Genomic DNA, 27,497 nt, shown 5'->3' with positions numbered 1-27,497 from the left:
GAAACCGGTATGATAAATCAGTGCAGGTGTAATATATATATATATATATATATATATATATATATATATATATATATATATATATATATATATATATATATATATATATATATATATACACTATAACAACCTGAATCTTTGGATAACTCACAGTACAAATTCTGTACCTTGACTCTAACTTTCTATCCACAGTGGTTTCACTGAATAAATTACAGTGTTTTCCTATTGTCTCTATTGTCTTTAATTTCAGATCAAGCACTGAGGCATGGAAAATTAATCTTGGTTTCACAGAAGATTTTAACAGCCAGTCCGCAACAGATAAGGATTATTTCCCTTCAGGGCATCTATGGTTTATTTAGAAGGGTGATAGCACACATGAAACAGGTACAAAATAGATCGAATCCAATAAATGTACAATGGCGGTCGTGAGTGAAATGCAGACTCCTTTCCAAAGAAGCGCACTCTCATTTGTGGCAGAGTTGCCGAAGTTGATTTGTTTTCAAATGACTTGCAGTTTCCCTGCACACACCTGGCTGCTGTCGACGCTCCTAGTTGTAGCTATTAACCAAAAAGTCTATTTCGTTCTCTGTGACTGACAGCGGTATGTTTTCTTTTGGGGAAGCGGTTCTTACAGTGGCTTGAATCAACACTTCATTCTCGTATTGAATTGTTTATATTGTATAGAATATAACAAAAGAAGTTCCAAACTTTCTGTTAAGTTATTTTTTTCATGAAAAACAGTCATCAGAAAAGTCTAAATTTCTAAATAAATCAATTCTTAATATCAGTTGAAGCACTACATTTATTTCCTATATAACATTTAGATATTCTCTCAAAACTCTTGCATTTCAATACCATGTTCTTCGTTTAGTAAGTACACTTGTTGTGTTTTGGTACTACACCAAGACATGCTTCAGATTTACAGTATGTTACAGCACTCACCTCATCCCCCTTATCTCCGGTCGGCCCCGGGAAGCCTCTCTCTCCTTTCACTCCCTGCAGGAAGGAGCAAGAGTCTGTCAGGGAGTCGATGTTTTCCAGCAAACATGAAAAGGCTTAAAAATAACGACTGGTGCGTGTAGAACTTCCAAATGTCTTTCTCTCTCTTACTTGAAATTGCCTGGCCTGTTTCACTGTGGTTCAACACCGTAACCATAGCAACAGCGAGCACATAAGAAGGCGCCCCAAAATTACGAGATGTCGAGCAGATGCTTCGGCTTTTCCAGATAATTTCTCGACGCAAGGTAAATCCCCCTCTCCTAATCCTGTTGACAATCCAAATTTGCTTTAATATCTATACGTACTTTGCTCAATGGTCCAATATCGTGCCAAATACATTAGCATCATTGATACTGTACCTCTAAAGGGTACCTCAATATGCCTGTGCTAGTTGAGATATATTTAGATGCAGACTTTGCATCTTTCAGATTCCATGTTCTTAATATCCTCTTCTTCAACAGGGACTGGACGACTGGAACAGGATAAAAGACTTTTTATTTCTTCATCATAGTGTGGCGTTCTGTGGCCTTTTTTATGAACTGCCAAGGTGAGAGGAAGACCTTCGCTGTCTCCTAAGATGCTTGCTAACTTAGAGATGGTGAAATTCCTCAACATGCCAAAGGTATCAAGTGTGGGAAAGGCTTGAAATTGCCATAAAATCAAACAAGATTCACTGTGGCTGGAATTTTACTGCCCATGGAAATGGGAGACATTCAGTTGAAACTCCTGTGATTCAAAAAAGCCGTCAAATATCACAAAAATGTTTTCTCACCTTGAGGAAGTGCACTCTCAGGACCACGTTTTTTTCACACCAAGTTGAAACCGCAGGTGCCGTACATTTTTCATATTAATGTATGAAATTCTTGACTTTCAAATAAGACTCATAATGCTCACGTCATAAACTACTGCGTTCTGTATTCAAACTGGCTCCCACAAAGTTTTGGTGACTGCTCTCAGGTTAGTTAGGGCTTGACTGCAAGATGATATACGATGTCTCGATATTGAACTGTGCAATGTGCAATAGAAACACTACTCGCAAGTTCTGCAGTGACTCTGGAGGGCCAGTCCGATCTGTCGCAACCAAAGTCGGCTTTTACCGATCGTCTCGGTGTGGTGTAAACGCAGAAGATGTCAGAACACGTCACTCCCTCACCGTACCTGAAAGTTACCGGACAAAAACCCTGACTCACTCCATCACGTACAACATTTCGCCAAGGAACACTACATGGTCTCAAAGTTCATTACATACATTGCTCTGCCACTGGTTTTGCTCGTGTTATCTTTCTGCTCCTTGCACTCGGCCAGACACGATAATCCAAATTCCTGTGGCGCAATTTTAAGCTGCTTGCCTTTCCACCAAATTATCTTGTACAGACCTTCTTCTCGATTGGTCTTTGAGCTTGTCCCTTGCACCGCAGAATTATTTACTTCCTTGTTGACTGCTGGCACCTTGAATTCTTAAGGGACTACATTCTGTCGGTGTTGAGTTCCCTCACAAGCTGAACTGCACCTTATACTATGTTTTGGATTAAACCTTTGGCTTTTTTTGTTGAAATTTCTTTATCATATCGACTGAACAATATCTGAGGCTGACGCTTCTGTTAAACCTAAAGTCACACGTGTCTCCTTTGCAGATTCTTGTGGAACAAAACTCCTGCAATAATTGAGTCATTGTTTCATTTCACTAGGGTCGGAATACAACCCTTTCTTTTTAGTGGTATGATACATCTTGCGTACCTTAGGGCCCTCTTTTCCAGGGTTACCCATCGGTCCTCTTATGCCTGGATCCCCCTAGTGACGACACAAGAACGTGAAAGTTATGTCTTCTTATTACGCAAAAACCTTTCTGTATAATAGAATTTCGGTTCACCTTTTCTCCCACCATGCCTTCTACTCCTTGCCCTCCGGTAGTCCCCTTCTCTCCCTTCTGGCCAGGCAGCCCCGGAACTCTCGTCTGGCACGCACTGCAGGCATTCTGTAAGAGCCAGGAAACAAAAGAAGCGATGCAGAGAACATTTCATCAAGTGGAGTTTTCACCCTGCGCTATATCACAAGCCCTGAGTGGAGGACAAGACCCCGACTGACACAAAGTGCTTTCTAAATGTCTTTCGAGCAGGAACAACGTGAACCAACCCCAAGTGTCGCTCGTCTCAGGTGAATGCTGAACTTTGTCAAAATCATTGACTGTGACATTTTGGGGAGAAATTTTAAATATCATTGTCCGTGATCCGTGCCAGTTATAGGGACTGCCAGGCTGAGAGCTGGAAGCTTTAACTCAGTGTGAAGAAGTAAAACTTGTTTAGCACAAAAATAGATTAAATAACTGCCTTACATCGACGTGAAGTCATGTTTTAACTATTTCAGATATTAAAAAGAGGACGCAAACCTTCCTCACAAACAGGCAGCTATTTCAGGATTCTTGTAAGAACTGCGAGAGCATTAAATAACTTATAGAATATTTATGAGTCATATGCTGAAAGCAAATCTGTCACGAAAGTTTCTCCAGAACCGGTGACGCTTTGATACCTCCAGTACTTGACATTAGAATTACGTATTCCCTTAAAACCTCATTAAATTCCTTTTCACAGCGCATCACCTGTGCCGTGAGTTACGCTCCTACTTTGACAGATACTTCTCTCTCTCATCCTGCTGGAGGCACTCATGGACCTACACCTGATTTTAGTCGCAGTACAACCACTTGATGAAATCTAATTTCACACCTTCCTGGCATTTCCACGACTACTATGAACTGCATCACTAGGAAGTTGGTCGTAGAAATGGCATGAACAGCAGGGGTTGGACAAAAATAATGGAAACACCTTAAAGCTTTTTTAGCTTTAAGGTGTTTCCATTATTTTGTCCAACTCCAGAGTATTGTCATAGTGGGACAATTACTGATATTGCTTGCTAAAAGTGCTCTAAAAATACTTTTACCTTAAGCAGTGCGCTCATATCTCCAACGATGGGCAAAGCGGTCTGTAAATACAGAGCAAATACCAATGGATATAACATACAGCGTAACCAAACAGTTGGTTTTCCATTCTCTCAATATGGTATTTGAAACTTCAGAATAACAATCTAGTTGAAACCGACAAAATGTATTTGATCATATTGTGATTTCCGAATGCCAAATCATTAGTGCTGGATTTTAAAACTGAAATTTTCAACATTACAAACAATAGACAACATAAAGTGCTGACATGCTCACGCTCACACTCACTCACACTCACGCTAACAAAACAATAACATCTAAATGAATATTTTAAATTTATGTGCTACACATTTTTAGTACATTTTCCTCATCTCCCGATTTACCTTCTTTTTATTAAGATATTTTTATTTTTTACTTGTCTTCATTGATACTGACTAAACAAAGGTGAAAACGATTTTTTAAGGAGCCAAACATGAATATTTTCGTCAATAAACAGTGCCTAAAACAAGTTTTTTTGTCACTACATTAAAATTAAAAAGTCAAAACTATTCAATCATGTGAAATAAGTGAGGGCCAGGTGAAATGGTTGCCATTCTTTTGTTGGTATAAATTGAATTTAGGTTATTTAAAACAGATGAAGTGCACCATAACCTTATTCAGAAACACTCACCATCTATTTTCATCAACACTTTTTATTTCCTGGTACAATTTAACGTAAACGGCTAGGCTTACGGGCTTTTTTATTTGTTTTTTTTCTCGGTCAATTTATCTCAGACCAGTGGGGGAACTGAACAGCTGTAGGAACAATCTTAAGTGAATTTGCTAGAATACTTTTGGAGCAATTTCTGTGGTACAAATATTGCAGATGACTGAGAGTGGCACATCCCTGATCCACTCAGCACGTAAGAGTTAACAGAGTCACATATGAACAGTAGGGACAAGTACATTTTTACATATGTTACGTGAATTGAAAATATAAAAACAAAACACCAGAATACACTCACAGGAAACCTTCCATAATATAATCTAAAAGAGATATCACACAGATTACTCTGACACACGGGAGGACACTCAACCTAAAATCCTGCTTCAACAACACATCGTCATTCACGGCTAATTTGCACAAAAATAATGAATTCTAATCACCTAAACTCAGTGGGTCACATGCACAATCGGTGACACTGAACCTCTGAGGGCAGAGAAGAATTGTTCCTACTTACCGGTTCACCTGGGGGTCCGGCGGGACCAGGGGGCCCTTGTCTACCGGGGGAGCCCTTTTAATTGAGACACAGACATAAATGAAACATGCACCTATGTGCCACATTATGAAGATAAGCCAAAGCATAATTTGACTTGCACACACGTCTCAGCGGGGGAGAATTTGCGCACAGCAGCGCTGCTACATTGTTCAGCCACAGCAGGAGGAAGATCATTATTTATAGTTGCAGTTTCTTTCATCTGCAGGATGTGAGGCAGCGGATCACACCAAAAGGACAGGCTGACAATTGCTCACCTCTTTTCCGGGAACACCGGGGGGTCCTGTTAAACCTGGTGATCCACGAGGACCCTGAAATACACCCACACAAGTATACCAGGTGAAAACGTGAGGTTATATATAGTGAAAGGACAATGGGCCGAAAATGGCAAACACAAAATCAATTCTTGGAGCTAATGCAACAATAGCGATCTCCTTCTAATTCAACGTGTTTTGACACGTCTTTGTAAGGTGATATTGGGTAACAGTTCCATTTTTTAGGTTCTACACTGAAAACATGTTGGAACCTAAGCCTTCAGTTTCCATGTACATGTTAACTTCAACAAATATTACCATGGTTCAGGGCATTAAAATGCTCAAGTCTGTCCTGCTGATGCTAACTCTGTCAACGTGATTGACTCCTAATGGTTCTCATCAGAATGAATGCAGCGTCTGACTGTGGCTGAGGTTAGCACAAGGCTGTTCATTTGCATCGGTTAACAGTCTGGGGGAGGTTCTGTGTCTTCGCCCAAGCTTATATTGTAGCTTCAAGTAACGGAAGGAGAGATACTTGTCTTCCAATAGGAAAGGTAAGGAGGGTAAAGTAGACCCTGTGTCAAGATCAGAAACTAGCTACAACAATATACATGATTCCATGCACATGACAGAATTGAATGGCATGACTATGAAGGTCTCAGAATCCAGGTGTCACACAAAGTGTTAAAGACGGTCCACTCACTTCGACCCCTGGCTTCCCTGGAGGTCCCATGGGGCCCTAAAAGCAGAACGCAGAATCTTATTAGCACCTTCTCCACACAAGCGGCTGACATTTTCAAGTGTTTGTCGGCACATTTTTTGCTCTGTTGAGCCTGTCTTTGACAGGCAAGTCTCAGCTCCGGAAAGACTGTGAGGTCCACACGGTGTGGCGCATGAATGATAAAGCAGCGTCCCCTCACTGGGAAAGAACACGACTTTACATCAGGGATATTCTAGAGGCGTGTAAGTCTTGCTTTCTGTGACCGAAACATGGACTCCGAGGTTGTTATTCCAGTAAAACCGAGGGGTGAGGGAGAAAACAGGTCAAAGCAGCATCATACTCACAGGTATTCCTGTGATACTTTCTCCAGGTTCGCCTTTTTCACCATGTTCTCCAGGCAGGCCTGGGACTCCTCGCTCGCCCTGACAGAAGAACCGCAGTTAAAAGGGTTTCAGGGCTCGTGAGAGATGTGCTCTGTCTCTAATATGGGGCCTTTCTCCTTTATATTTTTCTCTTCAGTGGAATCAAAGACACGTAACACAAGGCCAATGGAAGACACTCATTATCCATTTAATTTAATCTCATACGTGTACGGGGAAACGTGGGAATATGCAAATCAGATCATTATTTAGATTCATGGCAATACTGCTGACAACTGGAGCGACTTAAGTGCACCATTTCTCCGCTCAACAGAGAACCATGTGATATCTAATTCAGAGGAATGTGAGCCCACAACATTTGCTGGGAAGCACATAATTGATTCCCAGCTCGCGCATTGCGAAATGAGGCGTTTTTAAAGAAAATAAAAATGAATTAAATGTGAACAACCGAAACACAGAAAGCTTGTCCACCCAAAGAAAACAGTCTACCTTGGGTCCCCGAGAGGCTCGTGACAGAGACAGACCATCGCCCTGGAAACAATATGAAAAGAAAGAAGATCACTGATTCACTTTGAAAACTTTTGCACAGACCCCCCCAAAAAAGTTATTCACTTCTTTAAAGAGAAATATTCAATTCATATAATTTTCATCAAGGACACAGAGCAAGTCTGATATGAAAGCAACCAACTCTGTGATACATTAGAAGGCAGGCTCCTTCATGGAAGCATAAAGATTTTACTGAAAATGCAAAAAAACAGATAATAATACAATAATTAGGCTTTGTTTACCATATATAGCACTTTTTACTTTAATTACTTTAATAAAGAACGGGAAGGAAAGAAACTCTTTTTCAAATTGTATATATATATATATATATATAAAATTTTCTTTTTTAAAATAAATTCTAAACTGAAACGGCAACAGTTCCTCCCTCTTTCCTTTTTGATGAGTCCAACACCAGATGTCTACACAAACCACTTGTCTGTGTCTTGTAAAACCATTACCCTGAACACCGTGGAGCAGTGAAGAAGTTCAAACAACACGGCTTGTATTGATTCGATCCTTCATTTACTCCGCTCACCTGGACACAGTGCTCTTTGCTTGACAAGTGACTCTGCTGTCAGGCTTCATGCTCACTTCAGCGTTTCCACACATAAACAAACATGATTGTTTTGGGCTGTAAAGCACAAGATGATTGAGAGCTGTGCCTTCAACCAGGACCAAGGCCACGGCTCTGCAAGTGCCACTTCTTCTTGTGATGGAGCCGTAATGAACATTTCTATATGCAAAGCCATGCACATAAAAGAGAGAGCCTGAACAGCGATAATCTTCGGGATGCGAGGGGGTGATTACTCTGCAGCTTGGGGTCGTCTGATGTTTGATTTCTCAATGGCGTTGCGTCAAGATGAGTGGGAAGCAAGGAGGTTTGATATTTGGTTTTGTTACCTTCGAGTGCTAATGCATGTTTGTGTTGCTGATAACTATGACTATGAAAAAAAAAAAAATCAATCCAATAACGTTGATGCTCTCAGAGAGTGCAGACCTCCGCCTCAGAGCTAGACATTCTTAAAAAAATTAAATTAAATTAAGATTGTTGGCATCGGACAGATGCTGCAGGGGTGAATGCTCACGACAAAGGCCACTATTCTTTAGTCCCTTGCATGGAGCCCCATACATGTCCATGCCCACACCCTCCAGTAGTTTACATGGAGCACTTCAAGTGGAAAAGTATCTTCAAAATCCAAAACAATTTAAGCAATGCTTTCCCAGTGTTGCCATCATACAAAAGTCAAACACAGTCCAAACTGAGCAAACATCCTGTGTAGTATTGGGTCATTGACACCCTTTACTTTGAGCTTATTACTTCTGCTTCTGCATTTGAATTCAACCTACCATGATGGCACCACCAGGCTCACCCTTTGGTCCAGGAGGTCCAGGCGGGCCAGTCAACCCTCCCGAATCACCCTATAAAGAGGATAAAGAAGAATCACTGAAACAAAATCATGAGACCCATTCCACTTTGAGAACAATGTGATTCACCAATTCTTGGAAATATTCCACCTAAAAAGCTACGTTGTGATTTACGACATTCTTTTAACCCAAGAGTCACCGACAGTCACGTCCTGCCACATCATATTTACTAGAAGGAAGAGGAAATGGGGCACGCGTTGCTACAGAGAGTGACACATCCGTCAAAAGGTTTGCGGCACCTGATTGTATTTTGAAACACCAGCAAAACAAAGACATTAAAATTGAGGCTTCATTTCATAAATCCCCGACAAACCTTGACATCATGTCACAATCGCAGTTATTTACGGGACAGCAAAGCAAAGCAATCCCAGATCCTTACCTGCAGTGCACAGCGACAGCACGTACATTTAAGATAACACATATAATAAGAGCCAAATTTTTAATCAACCTTAAATTCTGAGTCAACATGGTCAGTCACAGAAAACACCATGTTAATTTCTGTGCAATTTTCTGGACGCCACTTTTCACTTGAAATTCTTCGCAAACCAGTCAAAGAAGACTGAAATAAAGTCTTAAAAAACAGAAATTAAAAACCTAAAACTAAACCGCTTTAATTAAATCATATTTTTGGAAGAAAGCTGCTGGCATTATGTTCAATAATGCATCAGTTATATAGTCTCGATGTAAAGTAGCACATTTAAATGCATAATTAAGCAACTCTTTTGTGTGTGCTTCCAAGTCTGCAGTTGACATCGGAGCAGACGCTGACAAAGCAAGGAAGTACTGTCGAGGTGGATGCATGCTTTAGGCACTTCAGCTCCACTTCCATGCCCAGAGGTGCAGTGTTGTGACTCTGGAGGGCGTGGAGCCGCGCACACAGCTTCATGTATTTTGGCAAGTGACAAACTCCATCAAACATGCATGTCGCCTGCGCTCTTTGTCTTAGGACGAGTCTGAAATTTGCCCGCGCGAATCGGAGTGGCACGTGGCTTCAAAGACGGGAGCACAACAATCCACGGTGATTGAAGATGGCGTGCACGGTGAGACGTCTTCACAAGCTGTCTGCTGTGTTCAACCTGTGATAAAACATCACTGCTCCCTAGTTCTCCTCCAGGTGTGAACTCGATTTGAAGTTTTCCTACCTTCTCTCCTCTCAGGCCATCTCGCCCTGGCACCCCAGGCTCCCCTGGCTTGCCCTGTAAATAGTGGTAAAAAGAGACACATCCATCACCGGGCCTTCATCTTTTTTGCACACATTTATCTCCTCCTCCTCCTCCTCACTGCTCCAGCGGGCAGCCGTGTTCCAACATAATTTCTCCCAGGCAGGATTTATGAAATGCCTCTCTTCCCTCCCTGCTTTTGAATAAAGACAGATGCTCATTATGGAAGCAGGTGTGGAGCGCAGACCGAGGTGTCTTGTCCATCCTGCCATAAAGCACTTCGATTTGCCTCTTTCCACTAATTAATTCTTAAACTTCATCAGTGTCGCTGCGCGCTGAAATGCTGGACGTTTTCTGCACAGCTCTTCCTCCGACTCCTGCCTGTTGACTCATATCTGTTTATCTCGCTCCTTCATCCTGGCTGACTGAGAGCAGGGGCTATGGCAAGGTGACAGATAAGGCCGTCAGACAGAGGAGCGCTTGACACGCAACGCTGACGTCCGGTGGCAAAATACTTACTGGCTCGCCTGGAAGTCCTGGGAGTCCAATCGGTCCAGATGGGCCCTGCTTTCCCTGCCAGGAGACAATTTCGAAATATTCATGATGATTTTTTTTTTTTTGTTTTTATCTTGATGCATTCCCTGAATAAACATCTAGAAACAGCCTTTTTTGCCTCATCAAAAGAACATACAGTATATATACAGTTCAGTATATCAATCTATGATACACTGTATATCATCATTCTTGATCCCAAGTCAAGGGAGAATGGGAATTTCCCAACTTTGAACCCAAGCTTGAGGCACCTTCAAACGACCTTTGACATCCTTGCATTCTAAATCATTTGACATACTTTTGCCTGTGCAAAGAGGAAGTATCTCCACTGTGCGGCTTCATAAGGATCACAAGCTCAACACTTAGTCCACATGGAAACAATGCTTTTTTCCACCAATTTATTTGCCCATCTCCTCTGAAAAAAGTGCCCTGTAAATTCAGGCAGCCTAAAGAAACCGCTGAAAATGATGTTCATATATATATATGGCAGGCACGTCTGTGGTGTGCACTGCTGTCGCACAACACAGAGAAGAAAAGGTGGCCGCTCAAGTATGCAGGAGAACATGCAACACAAGCACGGTCAGCGAAATGTGACTGTGGCTAGACTGCACTGGTAATACGGACTGTTTTAGGCAGGTTGCATGCGCCATGCAAGTTATTTTCATTTCTTTAGTTCTGCTTTGAGGAAATATATTTTGCTCCAACTTGTGTTTGTGACTGGCTTTTCTGTTGTCTATGTTGTGCAGCAGCTATTTGAAGCTCATCATAATGAAAGAGAAGCCATATACTTCAGTTTAATATTCCCAATAAACTCAACAGGTGTAGCCAAATGACCCCTACTGTGTTCCTGAGACTAGAGCGATGGGGCTATGGCAATATTGTTTTCAAAAAGTTGTGGTTTGGCATAGGGCTGTCAATATATTATATATATTTTTAATCTCAATTTTACCAAAGTAAGTTGATAAAAAGTAAGTATCTGAGTAAGTTTATTCAGGTTATTCTAAAGAATGTTTGTGACCCGTATCTGTTATGTCGGGTTCTTGTCGTGACCAAATGTGTGCATGAGGAAAGCAATATTGACTGAAGACACCATGGTTTGTGCGACTGAAAGACCTGTCTGACATGGAACTAGCAATCCACACAACTTTATGTAGGGGGGCCCCAGACAGAGAAAGTAGATATGAGATCAGAAAACCGATCATTTCTGTTGTCTTCTGACGTAAAGAAGAGATGATTCCAGTCTATACATAAGGTGGAGATCTGGCATAGACAATGTATGGTGGACCTTCTCGCCAGATGTTTGCAAGAACACTGTCCACTAGCAGAAACGCCTGCCTCGTCTGTCTGAATACACATTTTTACACCATATATTCCTGTTTTCACCAACTGGTCTTGACTCAGGGTTCACAGCCATATTAACAACAATAATAAACAAATAATAATACATAATAATAAACAATAATAATACAAAGTTTGTCAGCAAAGTGCAGAATAACTTGCCGACTGATATGTTGTAACTCAAAGGGCACATTTCTTTCCACTGCAAAACTGAAGGGAATTGAAAGGAGCATAAGAAAACAAGCTTCAGCTACAGTATCTGCAAGAGGCAAGCTAATTAGTGAAGTGACCTCAAATGTAATTATTATTCACATCATGAATTCCTCGTCTGTATTAATGCACCAGGGGACAATAGGAAGTATCAGGCCTGTACAGACCCACAAAGTGATTTCACACCTGTCACACCGACTTCTGTGATCAGGAAATAGTTTGGGCACTCGGTTCTGACAAGGATTACTGGCTCACTTGTGGACCCCCTGTGGTTCCCCTACTGAGTCATGGGCCTCCACTACATCAGGAGTCTGCTCTTCAACCATGGCAGCATGGAGCTCAAAGCCCGTGTCTCTGCTGTGTACACAACCAACAGCCAGGCACCATCTCCACCCAAGAACTAAGGAGGATTGGTTTCTCATGAACCAAAACCCAAAAAGAGAATCCTCTGCGAAGTGCCCGATTCCATCACTGTGTGGTGTCCAGCAGCAACTACACCTATTTATGTTAAGAATCACCTTATTTTAAACTTTTCTGATTGAGGTCTTGTGGAGCTAAACTTGCCAATGTCCTTTAAGTGAGTGTTTTTGATTCTTCATTAGTAGACGCTGAACTGTCACACTTTTTATCTTCAGCAGAGCCTCACCTCTGATCCTTGATCTCCCTTTAACCCTGGTAGCCCAATAGTTCCCTGTTGAAATTGAAAAAAAAAGTCATTTGAGAATCAAAGTGCAAAGTGGAAGCCTCACAGTCCAGCTTTAGTTGACCAACTGTCAACTCCAGTATTGACTTGAAAGATCCACATTTCAAAGGGACAGAATGAGGGACTCTGGAATGTATGAGCTTATCACTGGAACCAGGAAATTCAATGAAATACACAAGTGTCATTACACAGCAAGTGTAGCACACAAAACCTTACCACCTTATCACACTCGTGACTTCACTAGTGATGGAGTATAAGAGCGTTAAAAGTGGGGCGCAGTGACTGTGGTTTTATGCTTTATTGTGTTGTGTTGTCGAACAAGTTACCTTAAAGCCTTGTGGTCCTTGAGGCCCATTTTCTCCCTGTATGAAGGAAGCAGAGGCGGCCATCACTGCTTGATGGAAATATAAAGCACTTCAAAAAAAAGGCGAAGAGGGTTCTGTCTTTCCATTTCAATGCAGTTCAAAACTGTATTTCTGAAATCAACCTCGTGTTTAAACGTCAATCAAATCTCTTTACCTTTTCCCCCTTTTCACCCTTCAGTGTTTTCTCCAGTTCATTCTAAATTTCAGAGGGAAACAGAGCATGTAAGCGTGCACGATAAATCAACAGCATTTGTAGTAGTCAAGGATAAAAAGCAATTACATTCACTGTGGCTTGTCTTAATCCATGAGCCGTCATCACCTGCAGATAAACAGAGGAGCATTTCAACATTTGGGGATGCGATGAAATGACATTGTGTTTGTGACGGCTCAAACGTTTGAAAGCCAAGTCGAGTTTGGCGAGATATTACCAGGTGTGAAGTATTATATAATGTTCAATTAGTAGACTCAGGGATCACAGTAGAGCAGACCTGGGCAAAGTGCGGCCTGGGGGCCAAATGCGGCCCTTTGACTGTATTTATGTGGCCCTCCTGGAGTCAGAGCAAAACTATAAAACTGACATTGTTGTTGTCTCTGACATTTTGTCTTATGGATTGTTTTTTGTTTATTATGATGTAACTGAAACATAACCTTCTTGTTTAATTATTTTTTCTAAATCTTCTCTCGTGGCTATTTTAGGAGCATTTCTTGTCCCTTAAGTAAATTTTGAAATGTATGAGCCACATTGACAATCTTTAAATGGAATGTGGTTTAAATTAAATAAAACACAACAAACCAACAGTTTCTATGCATTTTTACAGTGTAGATTCATAATCACACATGATTTTTATTTTATATTTTCTCTTGTCCTCCTCTCTTTGTGTTTGACGGCCCTTCTCAACGGTCACAATATATAACCCGGCCCCTTGGGAAATTTAATTGCCCACCTCTGCAGTAGAGTGTACTCAATCGGGTTTGGTTCTGTTTCTGCTGATTTACTGAAACTGTGTGTGTGAAGTGAAAGTAAAAGTTTGAAAAAAAGACACTGCCAGAGTAATATTGAAGAAACTTTAAAAAAAAACTTTTTATTTCAATTACTTATTTTTTAAATGCACCAACTACTGAGGCCATGACTCTCTACGCCCACTGCACAATTACGCATCACACTGTTGCATCTGCATTGGGAAGGTGGTGAAATGGTACGATAAGTAAAAAATATATAAGGTTTGGAACATACAACTATGTGCATTTTTAACTCCCAGAACATCCTTGAATTCAGTACCAATGCCCCATCTGTGCTCTCAGATTGGTTTATAGTGTTGTTTAGCGTGACAGAATTTTAGCATGAGCTAACTTGAAGTGACTGAATCTCTCTGTTTTCAATGTACATTTAAGAAGCATCTTGCCATACACAACAATAATCTGGATTTTTTTTTTTGGAACTATTACTTTTTTATTGTTTCAAAGTGTCATCATTAGTAGGATGCAAAAAATAAAGTAGCATTCAAAACGATAAACCAAACACATTTTCTCATGCAAAATGAGAAAAATAAATAAAGAAAAAGACTTTTCCATCGATTATTATTGCCCTACATTTATTTTAGCTATGTAATTATTATTATTACTTTTTTTTTTAAGTGTGCTGCAACTCTATTTTGAACAAAAGTGATGGATTCCCCAAAGTTTGAAGATGCGGATGATAAATCGGATTCATGTATTCTTCAACATACCCAGAAAATTCCTTTCAACTCCATTCAGTAACAGACAAGGTAAACAAGATGACCACAAAAGCCGAGGAGGAGTGTTTTAAATAAATCTCATTGCATCAAAGAAGCACTGGACATTGACACATTCATCAGCGTCAATCACCAAATATCATATTCCTGCTTAAAATCTTCAGTCATAAGCAGCGAAGTGCTGCACTTGAACAATTTGCCATAAGTAAAACTGTCAACAAAAAAGCTCCACTGTAAGAGCTTATTGGCAGCTGTAAAAGCAAAACTGCCTCAAAGATGGAACGACATCTTTTTTTTTTGCCAATTCCAGACCAGAAGTGATGCCTGCGTCTGCCTGTTAACCCGCCGCTCCTCCCTGTCACCGATAAACAGAAACACAAGAAGGTTTATGAAGAGAAGGTAATGATGTGAACCCTCGCTTCTGCTGTGTAAGGAAAATCAATGCTTAACTGCCAAAATGATCTGCCACAGGAAGGCAGAGAGCACAGACAGAGTCGGCCACTAAATATTCAAATGGCCTCATTTATCAAATGAGTAATGTCTCCCTTGCTTTTGTGAGCTTTTGGAGATGCAACCCATATCATAAATGATCCACGACTTGGTACGCAACACTGAGCACAAGTGAGTGAGAAGTGAGTCAGTAAGCTTCCCTGTGAAAGCTTAAATATGACTGCAAAACTTTTCAGTTTTACATTGATGTTTTTCTCTTGTTGCCTCAAAAATAGTAATAGTAATAACAATAATAATAACAAAAATGTTTTCATCACTATAATCTCTGTCTGATATCTCTGTTTAAAATATCCATTTTGCATCTTGTGTAAAATTTCTAATGAAAATTTCAAGGCTTGAAATATTTACTCTATGTGTAGTGGGTCTTGGGAAAAAAAAAACGTATTAATTATTTACTTGAGGGACCCAGACACACAATTGTTAATTCAACTTTAGTGAAGTAAACCATGATATCACTGATAAATCTATGTAATTGGTGTTTTTCCACTAAGGACCATCAAATGAAAGCACAAAAAGAAAACTGCATTCATGCACTGAGCATTTAAATATAAGCGCCCACCATTGGGGGAAATTATGTAGGTAAATTACGGAAAACACTAGAGCTTGGAAGAATTCAATAAACCCAATCTAAAAAGTCATAAAACACTTTTATCCTCAACAAAATGACTTTGAATCAGCAATGGAGAGTTTATAGGTTCTGTGTCTGGTGTTACATGGACATCACAGCTACATACAACAGCAGATGAAGGTCCCGTTTGTACAATACAATCTGAGTTTAACTCTGGCGGACACGAAAGGCGAAAACGATAAATCTGTAGTCGCCTGCACGTCTCTGCTTCACATACTAATGCAAACAATATTCGGCAGTGGACCCTTGGGTCGAATTTAGAAACCGCACACAAAGAAATTATCTATGAATAAACCATGACAAGCTTCAGCAAAGGGATCTCGTGCGCTTCACCTTGCATTACCTTCAAATTCATCTCATTGCTTTACTGTACTTACAGGACCAGGAGGACCAGGCGGACCGGCATCACCCTGAAAAATAAGAGAAACACAGCATTGATCGTAGCGTTCCAAAGTGTGCCAATTAAACCCAAGATAAATGGACACACGGGCGGCAAGATGAATGGACACACGGGCTAAGGTGGTACGTAAACAGCATAAAAACAGACGCTAATTTTGAAAGCAATTCTCCATAGGTGAGTAGCTTTTCTGTGCCACAGAAAAATATTGTTGGCAGCTAGGTGTTTTGTGAGACAGCAGGTGGCAGTGATGTTTCAAAACTTGCTTGCAGAAAACTCCTACTATCTACACACGAGATGGAACACCACCAAAACAAAAATTTTGCCGCCCGATTATCACTATCATTTCTGGGAAATATGACGTAATCCACCTGCCTAGTGCCCTTGCTCACTGCCATCACAGCAGGGGAGACAAAAGGAGAACTGAGTGATCCGTCTGGCTCCACATTTCTTTAACCAATATTTGAACACATTCTTGATTTGTCCGACGGATTCCAGCGACGTTCCTGAAGAGGTTCCCGCCGCGCGTAAGCGGCTCATAATGAATCTGCTGTGCTTGATTCCATACTTTCATTCATGGTCATGTCCAGTGAAGATGAATCGAGATCAGATCCCGTATGAACTAATTCAGTTCATGTTGTGCAATTAATCGAACAAACTGCAGTCACCAAGTTTGAAAATCACATTGCCACTTGAAGCAAGCTGTCGCTCAAAACAGGCTCTGTGAGGCATCGAAGGCAGCTGAAGTCAAGCGACCACATTTAAACAGTGATATCATCCGTGAATTTGAATTTTTTTTCCTGACCGACAGATGAAAACGGGTAATGAAAATCTCCTGCTGTGTGCCAACATCAGAAAGAGAAGATGAATGTGCCACCTACTGCATTTCCCTCACACTGCCACGCTATCAATCCAATCTGCCTTTCTAAATAAAGCACGGAATATCAAGCGTCACCGTCGCCGACATTAGCGTTCTCACTGGAACATTTGCCTGTGAACACACTCCAACAAGTGCCATTAGTCGAATAACAGATGAAAATCTATTAGAGAATTTTCTTTCAGCCTCGAACAAATCATTCCTGGATGGCGCGAAAATGATTCACAACTAGTGTCCTGCGAGAGGCAACGTTTCCAGACGGCAGATTTAAACTGCCTGTCAGCTCTGAATCGTGGAGTCACTATATTTATCTTGCTTGATCTGTCCTATCGGATTCCAACTGGCATCGGGATGGTCACAGCTAATCACATCATGTCGTGGACTTAGATCGACAGAAAAATGTGAGTACGGTGACATCAGCTCCTTCTTAGAGAACTACTGCTACTATTAAAACAATATGCTTTAAAGGCCAATTGAACCATAACAGTAGCATTAAAATTAGAAATGAGGATAGAATTGAAAGGGAGTGAGAACAGAGGCATTAGTTGTCCTGAGTCATTGACAGAGATCTGGAAGGTGAAGAGGAGAGTGCAGCCACTGTGGAACAGATGTAGATGGATGTTAGGGTGATCTGTGGCAGAGGAGTAGCAGCAGGAGGAAGGAACGTAGTGGCTTAAAGTAGAAATTACGGAAAAACAGTGGAGTTTCGAGACAAAGTTAGTGAGGAAGGATGGTTAGGATACGTAGAGAGGAGAGTCATTGTTGGTCCAAGAATGTAGGAGGTCCCAGGTAAAAGTAGGAGAGGACTGAGGTTCATGGATGTGGGAGATGAGGATGTGAAGAGGTGTGACCAGAGAGGACGATTGAGATAAGGCGTAAGAGGTTGACATCAATGTCCCAAAACGGTTTGAAGTCTACTAGCAGATGGCAATGTCCAAATCTTGCCCAAAACTACTGGAGCAAAATATCAAACTGTTATCCAGGAAGTCCCAGTTATTTCAAGTAACGCCTTGAGCCAAATCACCATCACCACTTTGCCTATTTTTGACAGCTTCCAATCATAGTGTGAATGATATCCTGTATTGGCTAAATAGAGACAAGATGGATCGGCCACCATCCGCTTGTCGATCCAATGACGCTCTCAGTCTCGTTCAGTCATCTTTTGTGAAAATGAAACAATGTGATGAGTGTGACTGTTTGCAGGCCCACGCGAGTCCCAGTGTAGATTGTACAGCAAGATCCATGGCCACCGGAGCAGAGGTGGATGAACACGTGTTCTATTGTTGTAAATGAATGTTCCTGTTGAATTTGGCTGAGAGGTTCTGTGTTTAGCAATATATTTAATCGCATTGTACTTGATAGATTCTTTTTCTATATTTAATCATTTTTGTGACTTGTAGTGATACAAATTCAACTAAGATTATAATGGTGAAAACAGCTTGTTCTGTCATTATGTCGGTTGGTATTATGTAAACATTAAAAAGCAAATCCAATGAGATCCAATTGGACCTTTTTTTGTCAATGGATGGATGATAGATGGATGACTGGATGGATGACTGGATGGATGATAGATGGATGATTGGATGGATGATAGATAGCTAGATGGATGGATGGATGGATGGATGGATAGATAGATAGATAGATAGATAGATAGATAGACAGACAGACAGACAGACAGATGGATAGATAGATTTCTAGTATGAGGCATCAATCATTTAATATTCAGCACCACAAACCTTCTGTCTTCCCGCACCACCCCAATAGACACACCCCACCGAGTCACAGACGCCGGCAAAGAGGTTTCATGCTGCACAAACAGAGGGAATCATCACACACGACAGCCGACATTGATGTGACTTACTTTCTGTCCTTTCGTCCCGCTGGCCCCCTCAGCACCTGGCTCACCCTGTGGGAGGAGACCTTGGTTAATGGTTGTCTAGCAGGGGGGTGTAAATGCCTCGGCAGGAAAATACATACAGGGTCGCCTCTGTCTCCTTTAACCCCTTTTTCTCCATGGACGCCGCCGTCGCCCTTCTCCCCCTGTGTGTGAACAGAGCAGCGGTTTTTAAGTGATTGGCAGGAAAGTAAAAAAAAAAAAAAAACCTGGACAAGGACACTTATTAATTAAAACTTGAAAAGAAAAAAAGATCTGTATTCACCTCTTGTATGAATCTATTTTTTTTAAAACACTGACTTTCTCACACTGACTGCATCACAAGTCGATTAACGGTTCAATGCCTTGCCCAAGGACACCTCTGCTCCAACAGGAGATTCCTGCTTCACATCCTGAGCCACAAAACGCTGCTTTCATAAGCCGACAGATGATGTAATGAAGTGTGAGTGTGGCAGGCTAATGAAAATCCCCAGCTCCTGTTGCACTGCAGCACTTTTCCAGGTCTATGACAAAGCTCATTCCCTGCTCTACCAATAGATGGCACTTTGTGACTGCCGATGAGACGCCTCTGATCTTTCCTTTATTACCCGTTATTTGAGGACAGTCTTGTACGTAAACAGTAAGCAAAACTCGATAAAGTAAAAGCACTTGTTAAAGACCAAAAATGGTTCTGGAATCTGGAAAGGCTCTTCATGAAAATGTGCATGGACAATTTAAACCATGTTTCTGGTCATTTCAGTCAATATTTCAGTCCATTTAATAATCATCATCATATGTACGCCGAGATTTGAAATGACGGCTGTTCCCTGTGGTTGGAAGGCAGACGACGACCTAGTTAACAGTGTGGCCTGTGTATCTGGATGAACCTCAGCTTTTCTTTATACTTCTCAGCCATCAATCAAAACAACCACAACTGTCTCCTCTACTAACAAAGGAGCAGAAGCTCTGATCCAGAGGGAGACTCGGATTGACCTTAGTACATCGACCATTTCTTTCAGAAGCAAACCACCGAATGAATGCACATGTAGGAATGTGAAAATGGATGGGGCATTAAAACATCTATCCTCACTGTAACATTTGCCATGGTGGCAAAAAGAACATTGTTGGTCTGTGACTGTCACTCAAGTCCGAGACAAACCCAGACACGTTACACAGCTGGAACATTGCCTTCAAAGTAGCGCCAATCCTCCGATAAGCTCTGCTGAAAAACCAAAGCTATGATGCAGGATTTTGTATGCTTGTTTCAAAAATGCCCAGTTGGCCAGTGTTGGCAACCCAGCCATCAACCTTTGCTGGACCGACCTAGTCAGGATGGCGTTATCTTCGAGTATGACTGTTCTATTTTTAAACTGTTTTATACTGAACGTCAATAGCAGCAGAGAGCTGCCAAATTCTGTATCCCATCAGAATATGAGTCTCCATCTCGGCGCACGGACAAAATAATGCAAAACAACAACCATAAACAACGTCTGGGAACACAAAGCTTTGTCACACTAATATAAAACTTTGGTCACAACATAAACAAAGTACATAAATAAGGTGCTTGTGTACCCCAATCGAAAGTGTCACCGAAACTTTTCATTGGTTTTGACATGAGGAGAAATCGGTTTAGCTTAAAAAACCCTTTTTTTTTGGGGCAGGTGAAAGTGGCATCATGTTTCACGCACGGTATGATCCGAAAGCTGGTAACTTTTTGTTCTGCATATGCACTTGTAGCATCTACAGAGTTTGAAAAACGGATGCTGTGCTATGAGAACATTTTTTTAAATTTATTTTTCTTTATTACAATAAAAACTTTGGACATATGCTGGTTCTTGTTGTTGAGGAGTCTAATGTCGTTATTATTATTTTTAATTCGGACTCAAAAATGAAAGGGAACAGTAATGAGCGATCATCGCTAAAAAACAAAAACCTCGTTTCTTCAGCATGTAAACAACAGCCCACGTCCGACCATTCATTTAATGAGACCGAGCTTCTGGTTTTGTATTTTTTCATCTAAATGATGGCTGCTCATTAAGTCAGTCGAGCGGTGCTGTGTTTCAACAGATGGAGACTTCTTATACTTAAGGTGGGGAGAAGGAAGAAGTAGTGAAATAGACTGTTAATTCAATTGCGCACAGCTTTATCAACCACCTGGAGTTTCAGTTTGCATTATTTTATTGTCGGGAATGTAACAGTATTCTCTCACTTGGTCTGTGAATCGGGGGGTCACTGGCTGGTGGGTTATCTCAGCTGAACCTTCAATCTGTCTTGAGATTCAAAGTAACATTATTTTTCAAGTGCGTGGAAGAGAAAGCTCACCAAGAGAGGTAGCGTATATTCTCAACCAACTTTAACCGCTAAGAGCCAAGTCACTTTGGGTGAGATTTTCCGGCTGAGTCATTTAGAGAGAGCACACACGTTCATATTTCCCATTTGAAAGATTTAAAGACGTGTTTATGAGTCCTTATCCGATCAAAGAAACTGTGTTTTTGGGCAATTTAGCAATGAGTAGAGGAGAGAATTTCCTGATCTGAACAGTGTCGGCTTCAAGCCTTGCCACATTTTTTTGTCTCGTCCCTCTTTGATCTGCCAACTCATTCAATGACAATTTGTTGGCACAGGGCTGCGGTGCAAGTAGGAGAAGCTTTCAAATGATTAACTGCAGCACAGCCGGTATTTACCCAGATTATCGCTGTATTTACACAATCCTTTTTGGGGACGGGGAGCAGGTCTTTGCATGTGGCTATCGGTGGGTGATGTGTTGACTTTGAGGCACTGCGAGTCATCAAATTGCAATTAAGCATGTCTGCATTGCACTTGGTCGCTCCGTCATCGTCTGCGGCGTTCTGTCAGAGGCAGTTGGAAACTGTCAGTGGGAGATACATTTATGGAGATGTGATTCATGGGAACACCGTCTTCCCGGCAAAGACTTTCTCCTTCAAACACTCTGCTGAGTAAGTGGGAGCACGCTCGGCTCAGACAGACGCTGCACGAGCCACAATTCTCTATCACCTGTGTGTGTGTGTTTGGTGCTACGTCCCATTACTCGAGAAAAGCAACACACACTTTTTTTTTTTCCTCATAAAAATATTTTGTGAAGCCATTTTAAGCCTACAGGACCTTTATGAAGTGTAAACAACAACATATATATCATCATTTTATATTCACGTGACAAAACCATGTGTCAAACGTGTGAGCCAGGGGCCAAATTTGGCCCTTCGAGTGATTTTATGTGGCCCTCGTGTCAGCTTTAAAGGTGTAGAGTTGTCTCGAAATACAATGTACAGTGTATTAAAAACTAGTTATCAATATCATGAGTCATGTAGGTGACTATTTCCAACCAAGCAGAGACAATGGGTCAGACAGTCTTTAGAATGAAGGGCATATGTTTGTTCTTCAAGGAGACAAACCTTGTCTCTCTTGTTTTATATCCATTTATGGACCACTCACTCAATGGATACATTTTATTTGGCCTGCAACTGTGTATGGAACTGTGGCTCTCTGCATGATTAATGATGCTTTTTTTAAATTTAATAAACATCATCATTACACAAACGATTAATGACAATGAGAGGTCTGATGAAGCTATTAGCTACAAAACAATTTGTTTAAATGTAATTAAATCTGCAGTGAATCATATGGAATAAAAATACTTAGCTTAATATGGAATTTTTGCTTCATTCACTCACTTATATCCAGTTTTTGTATTATGCATTCATTATTTTTGGACACTACTGGCGCTGTATTGAAAACAAGATGCCACCTAGAGAGCAAAGTTTAAGACATTCTGTTGATATTTCAGGGGAAAACAGATGTCACTTATTATTCACTTTTATTATTCTTCACATCCCAAATAGCACAGAGAATGGATTGGATCTCAAGAGGCTAAAACATGACAAGTGAAAATTAACATGTAAGACTGACCCATGCTGCAATGAGCATCGGTGACTTTATAAATGATGTATCCTTTATTAGTAAACTATGGCTGCATCCACACTGAGCTGGCTGTTGTTTGCAAAAAGAGCTCAGTAAAAATGAAGCAGATGTAGTACATAGGCCAGGACTGTAGAGGCGCTGTAATGCTCTTGCAACAAATAAGAAGACAGCACAGGAAATGTGCAAATAAAGCTTGTGTGTTAGTTATTAGCACTTGATAGCAGAAACAAATCGATCGATAAGAGACAGTGGTGTTTACAGATGACACGGTTGAGCTTCGATGAACGTCAACACTGGCCTATAAGTCGTCAGAGGCATGAGAGAGTGACCAGGGACACGAGCGCTGTGGTCACCTGTTTCATGCTTCATCGTCACCACAGGGAGTAATCTGCGCTCAAGAAGCAGCAGCTGAGACCGGCTGTGGTGTCGGTGGGTGAAAACAGCACATTTTGAGTGTTTAATATGAATAAAAGATGTGACAAGTTGATGATTCAAGTTCAGAACAGTTTGTTTCATGAGTCAGTCTTGATGCTGGAGCTGGTTTTCAAAACTAGTTTCGAGGTGATCCTCATGCATTTTTATAGACCGGTGCAGCTTATATATGAACAAGATCTATTTTCCTTCTTAAATATAGTGGGAGCGGCTAATATAGTCCGGAAATTACTGTTCGTATTAACATTAGCCTCAACAGTTGTTGCCGAGCCTATACTACTCTCTTGTTCACCGGTATCGTTGTGAGATGGCGAATTTCAGGGAGAGAGCCGAGACAGTCTCCATGTGGCCGGTGTGTAGGACAATTCCGGCGTGCTACATGCGATACGTCCTAACCCTGAAAGCGCTGTTTTCTGATGCAGCGTTCCCATTCTCTTTGGCCCATGACAAACATACCCTGATTCACGTCCAGTGGTTTTCAAGGTTGTCCAGCCGACACTGTTCTGTCCTGCGGGCACCGTGGAGGTGGAGTGTACCCGCGGCCTGAGCCTACACTGCTGTAAACGATGCACCTATACATCAAATGAACAGCTGCGGTCAAGAGGTTGTCCACCGCACAATAGCCATCACACACAGCATGATGAGGTGGTTTTAAGGAAGCAGGTAGCCTCGGAGGCAGTTGAAGTCCACGTCAGAGAAATTCTTACACCACTTATCTTGTGTGCCTCCGGTGAGCTACAGCAGCCCTGGGATTCATAAAAATGATTGCAGAGGCTTTTTACAAAAGCACTGTAGGTAATGGCCATCTGTCTGTTTGGAGAATAAGAACTGAGTCACGCTGTGACGCCCGGTGGGAGGTGTAAGAAGAGATGAGCTGCAATTGACTGAAAGGTGCAACAAATGGAGATGCAACTTTGCATAAAACCTAAAGAAAGTCAGGCAAGGGCAGACGGGGGTGAGGAGTATCCGGTCACTCATAAGTCTGCCTTTTTTTTCCTCCTCCCCCTGGGACAGCTACTTACACGTGACAAGAGATGATTTAAGTGCATGTCCGTTTGGGAGACAGCTAAAATGAACGCTCACTCTTTTTGACAATTCATCCACACTGCTGGTGCAGGCAGAACTGCTTTATCAAACAGGAAGACAGGTTGAATCCACTTTAAATGCCACATGTCAGCTCTCGTGGCATGTGGCACAGGTTGTGTTTTGTGATTAGTGAGTCTTTCACCTCATACACTGACACTTGTTCTTTTAGAGGAAACTTGAGAACCCCGCAATTACAAGCAATAAAATGTCCTTTCGCTCTAGGAGAAGATAAAAAGGGCTTCCTGTCGTAGAAAGGTGAAGCTTGGGACATTTTTTAAAAGGCGTGCAGACAGGACGCACTTTATTATTTCAAAGCTTATCATTTGGTCATTCAGCAGCATGAGGCTTAGCCAGACTGACATTCAAGCTTAGAAATGAAAGTAGACAGGTCTGACACAGGTTATGGAATCAAACCATGTGTTTTTGCAGTTTAAGAGCAGCTTGAAAAGATTATTTTGTGTCCATTTTGAAGGGTATGGCAGACTGGAGTGGGCCATTGTCCAAGCATGCGGGCAGACCTTCATCCCAGCTTTTGAATAAACAGCATTTGTGTTTGTCCTCGTTTTGAATAATATTTTTTTGGTTCTGTTTAGGAATTTGATTTGAAAAGGTCTTTGCCTGAAGTGAAGACATTTCACTATCGCCATGTTTGTATCTGGGAAGCGTGACTGTGGGGAGAATGAGGAATTTGAAACATAGAACTAGATAAGGGGTTCAGCATCTATCGGTTTTCTCCCAGGTGATAATGGGCTGATGCTAAACTGATCATGGACTAGATGCACAGGAGTGTGTCCCGGAAAAAAATAAGCTGGAGCACATCATCTGGTTTCCGTTTGTTGAATGTGTCCAGCTGACATCACATCTGGTAAGTGTGATCGGATGAAAGCAAATGAGCAGACAAAAAAAAAAGTTTTCATAACTAAATCTAACTTCAAATGAATAATTTGAAGACCCTTTATAACATCTGTCAAGCAGTTCGTCTGCCGCACTTCTGTCTATCTGAATTGACCTCTTAGTAGAGAATTGAGCACCACGAGAGATATACTCATTCAATTATAGCAAGGAATGTGCATCTTTGAATGAGCTTTTCATCCTTTCAACAACGTGTTGAGGCAGTGGGAGGTCACAACACTTCAGTCTGGAAAGAAGTGAGTGGGCTGTAGCACCCCTGAGAACATAGTTCATTCATCTGTCTTGTGATAGACTTGATGGACTACTTGCCTGAGCAACATGCTGAGTGGTGTGCAACATCATGATCAGTGTCCTAAAAGTGCACTTCACCGAGCACTGACTGAGGTAGACTCATCCCTGGGGAGGATACTAAGCTTTACCTTCAGGAACAGCTGTTTTCGCTCTCATTCCCCCTCCAATTCTGAAACTAATATCATGACTTGTGAATACAAGTGGAACCTCTCATATGTTCGACCTCATTCTTTCTACTTCTGATGACCTCTGTTTGGGAGGTGATGATCCATATCCACATGGTTTCACAACAGAGTAACTTCCTGTGTAATGGGAATCTTCATCCCATCACTTTGCAAATCCTCCTCTCCACATCTTTGAAAAGTTCGTGAACACCAGGAGCCCAAAAATAAAACTTTGGGTGCAGAGGGATTGGACCAAGCTTAACTGAGAGATTCCTACCCAAAACTCCCACTATGGATCAGCATAAGCTTGTCTCTAATCCTGACGTGACAAATAGACAGGAAAGTCATACTGTAAGGCACCTTCTTGAAAGTCTTTAGTTTCCTTCCACAGCCAAATCGTGACCATATCCTTTGGGACACTGAGGCAAAATGTCCATCATTGGAAATAATGAAGGTCTGCAGCACTCCTGAAGCTAGCTACTGTAGCATAACAATAAATTCTGTCACACCAGCTAATCGACACAGTCCTGCCCTTACACGTAGAGAGGGGTCCCATGGCAGCCAGGGTCAGCGTGCATAAGATAAATCTCACTCATAAGTGCGGTTAAAAACTTCATTTTCTGCAGACTCTCGTGTCACGCTCCTATGCTAATGTGACTTTGAGAAATAAGTGCTGAGTCCCTGGGCTGTGAGCATGTAACTGCTGCCAATGGACAAGACACAGTGATGCCCTAGCGTGTGTTTTGAATAGTTGATTTTGCCCCTGAGATCCTCCTCAGCAAAACAGGTGACCCGTAAATGCCAATACCAGGGGATGGTGGAGAGGCTGCCGCACGTTACGTGCATCATAAGGGCGTTTGAAAATGTCACTTGCCCTCCCTCCTTTATATTTGTTGGGCTGCAAATGTTGAACCAAAAAGTCTTGTATTGTTGGATTTAGGCATAATCGAGGCGGTTCCAAAAGCAGATGCAGACCTGTTTTTGTAGGTATCAGAGTCCCCGTGCCCGGATCAAGGGTGTAATCAGGGCAATAGAGCGTGAAAATAATTGGACAAGCAGAGCATTGGAGCTAAGCACTCCTGTTTGTTCTAACATCACAGCGCTTAAGAGTCTGACAAGCTGTCTGCTTTAACACATGGTAGTGTATCTGCCCTTTAGCGTTTAGGTCGGCACACGAACGGATGCACCAGGAGGAGACGATCATTCATGAAGGCAACGGGCCTAAAACAGCCAGACATGTCCTGCTCATTAATACAAAGGCTCTCAAGCGCTACACGAATACACCTCCTGTGGTTTGTGCTATTAATACTGGGGACTTAGAGCCGCGCTGGAGATGCGTTAACGGAATTAGTTTCCACCCGAGGAGAAGGGTAGCGGCTCAAACAAGTAATGCAACTCTACATAGTTTATTGGATGGGATTTAAAAACATGGGTGACATTTTAATGTCTATCGTCTGAGGTCCCATGGGTTATCATAGTGACGTGGTGTGATGGTCACACGTCAGTTTTTGCAAGTCCTTGGTCACGAGTCTATGTCAAGTCTCAAGTCCAATAATTGGAACGAGGTTGCTATGACTTCCAGCCAGAATCCATCTTATACCACTGCGTTGTAATATCTAAGGGAATAAAAGCATGTGTATGACATCATCATCATCAGGAGGCATACTGACTGTTTTTAAATACTATACTGTATTGACAGATCCTTGTCATGCTTAGCATGGATGCTGCAAACTGTTAGGTTTTCATGTCTGTGTTAACATTGATCAATTCCTGCTCATTCTAATAGAAGAGTTGCGGAAGGTGCAATATATATC

At 41.6% G+C, this 27,497-nt stretch overlaps 1 protein-coding gene across 4 annotated transcripts in view; it reads right to left on the bottom strand.

Annotated features, from left to right (window-relative positions):
• LOC128765068 (collagen alpha-1(XIX) chain-like) overlaps window positions 1-27,497 on the bottom strand; it is a 127,383-nt gene that overhangs the window by 32,676 nt on the left and 67,210 nt on the right. For all 4 annotated transcript variants that reach the window (XM_053875464.1, XM_053875465.1, XM_053875466.1 and 1 more), the window contains 19 exons: window positions 18,964-19,026; window positions 18,848-18,892; window positions 16,090-16,122; window positions 13,122-13,160; window positions 12,996-13,037; window positions 12,803-12,838; window positions 12,420-12,464; window positions 10,193-10,246; window positions 9,656-9,709; window positions 8,436-8,507; window positions 7,032-7,073; window positions 6,507-6,584; window positions 6,145-6,180; window positions 5,445-5,498; window positions 5,152-5,205; window positions 3,934-3,975; window positions 2,870-2,974; window positions 2,737-2,790; window positions 943-996 (listed from right to left, as the gene is read on the bottom strand). In XM_053875464.1, coding sequence (XP_053731439.1) covers window positions 943-996; window positions 2,737-2,790; window positions 2,870-2,974; window positions 3,934-3,975; window positions 5,152-5,205; window positions 5,445-5,498; window positions 6,145-6,180; window positions 6,507-6,584; window positions 7,032-7,073; window positions 8,436-8,507; window positions 9,656-9,709; window positions 10,193-10,246; window positions 12,420-12,464; window positions 12,803-12,838; window positions 12,996-13,037; window positions 13,122-13,160; window positions 16,090-16,122; window positions 18,848-18,892; window positions 18,964-19,026 — 1,002 coding nt within the window. The remainder of the gene's footprint in view (window positions 1-942; window positions 997-2,736; window positions 2,791-2,869; window positions 2,975-3,933; window positions 3,976-5,151; window positions 5,206-5,444; window positions 5,499-6,144; window positions 6,181-6,506; window positions 6,585-7,031; window positions 7,074-8,435; window positions 8,508-9,655; window positions 9,710-10,192; window positions 10,247-12,419; window positions 12,465-12,802; window positions 12,839-12,995; window positions 13,038-13,121; window positions 13,161-16,089; window positions 16,123-18,847; window positions 18,893-18,963; window positions 19,027-27,497) is intronic.

This window comes from Synchiropus splendidus, chromosome 9 (genome assembly GCF_027744825.2).
Source record: "Synchiropus splendidus isolate RoL2022-P1 chromosome 9, RoL_Sspl_1.0, whole genome shotgun sequence".
NCBI classification, from domain to species: domain Eukaryota; kingdom Metazoa; phylum Chordata; class Actinopteri; order Syngnathiformes; family Callionymidae; genus Synchiropus; species Synchiropus splendidus.
Note: the sequence above shows the minus strand (reverse complement) of the source record. Positions and strands in the feature narration are given on the sequence as shown.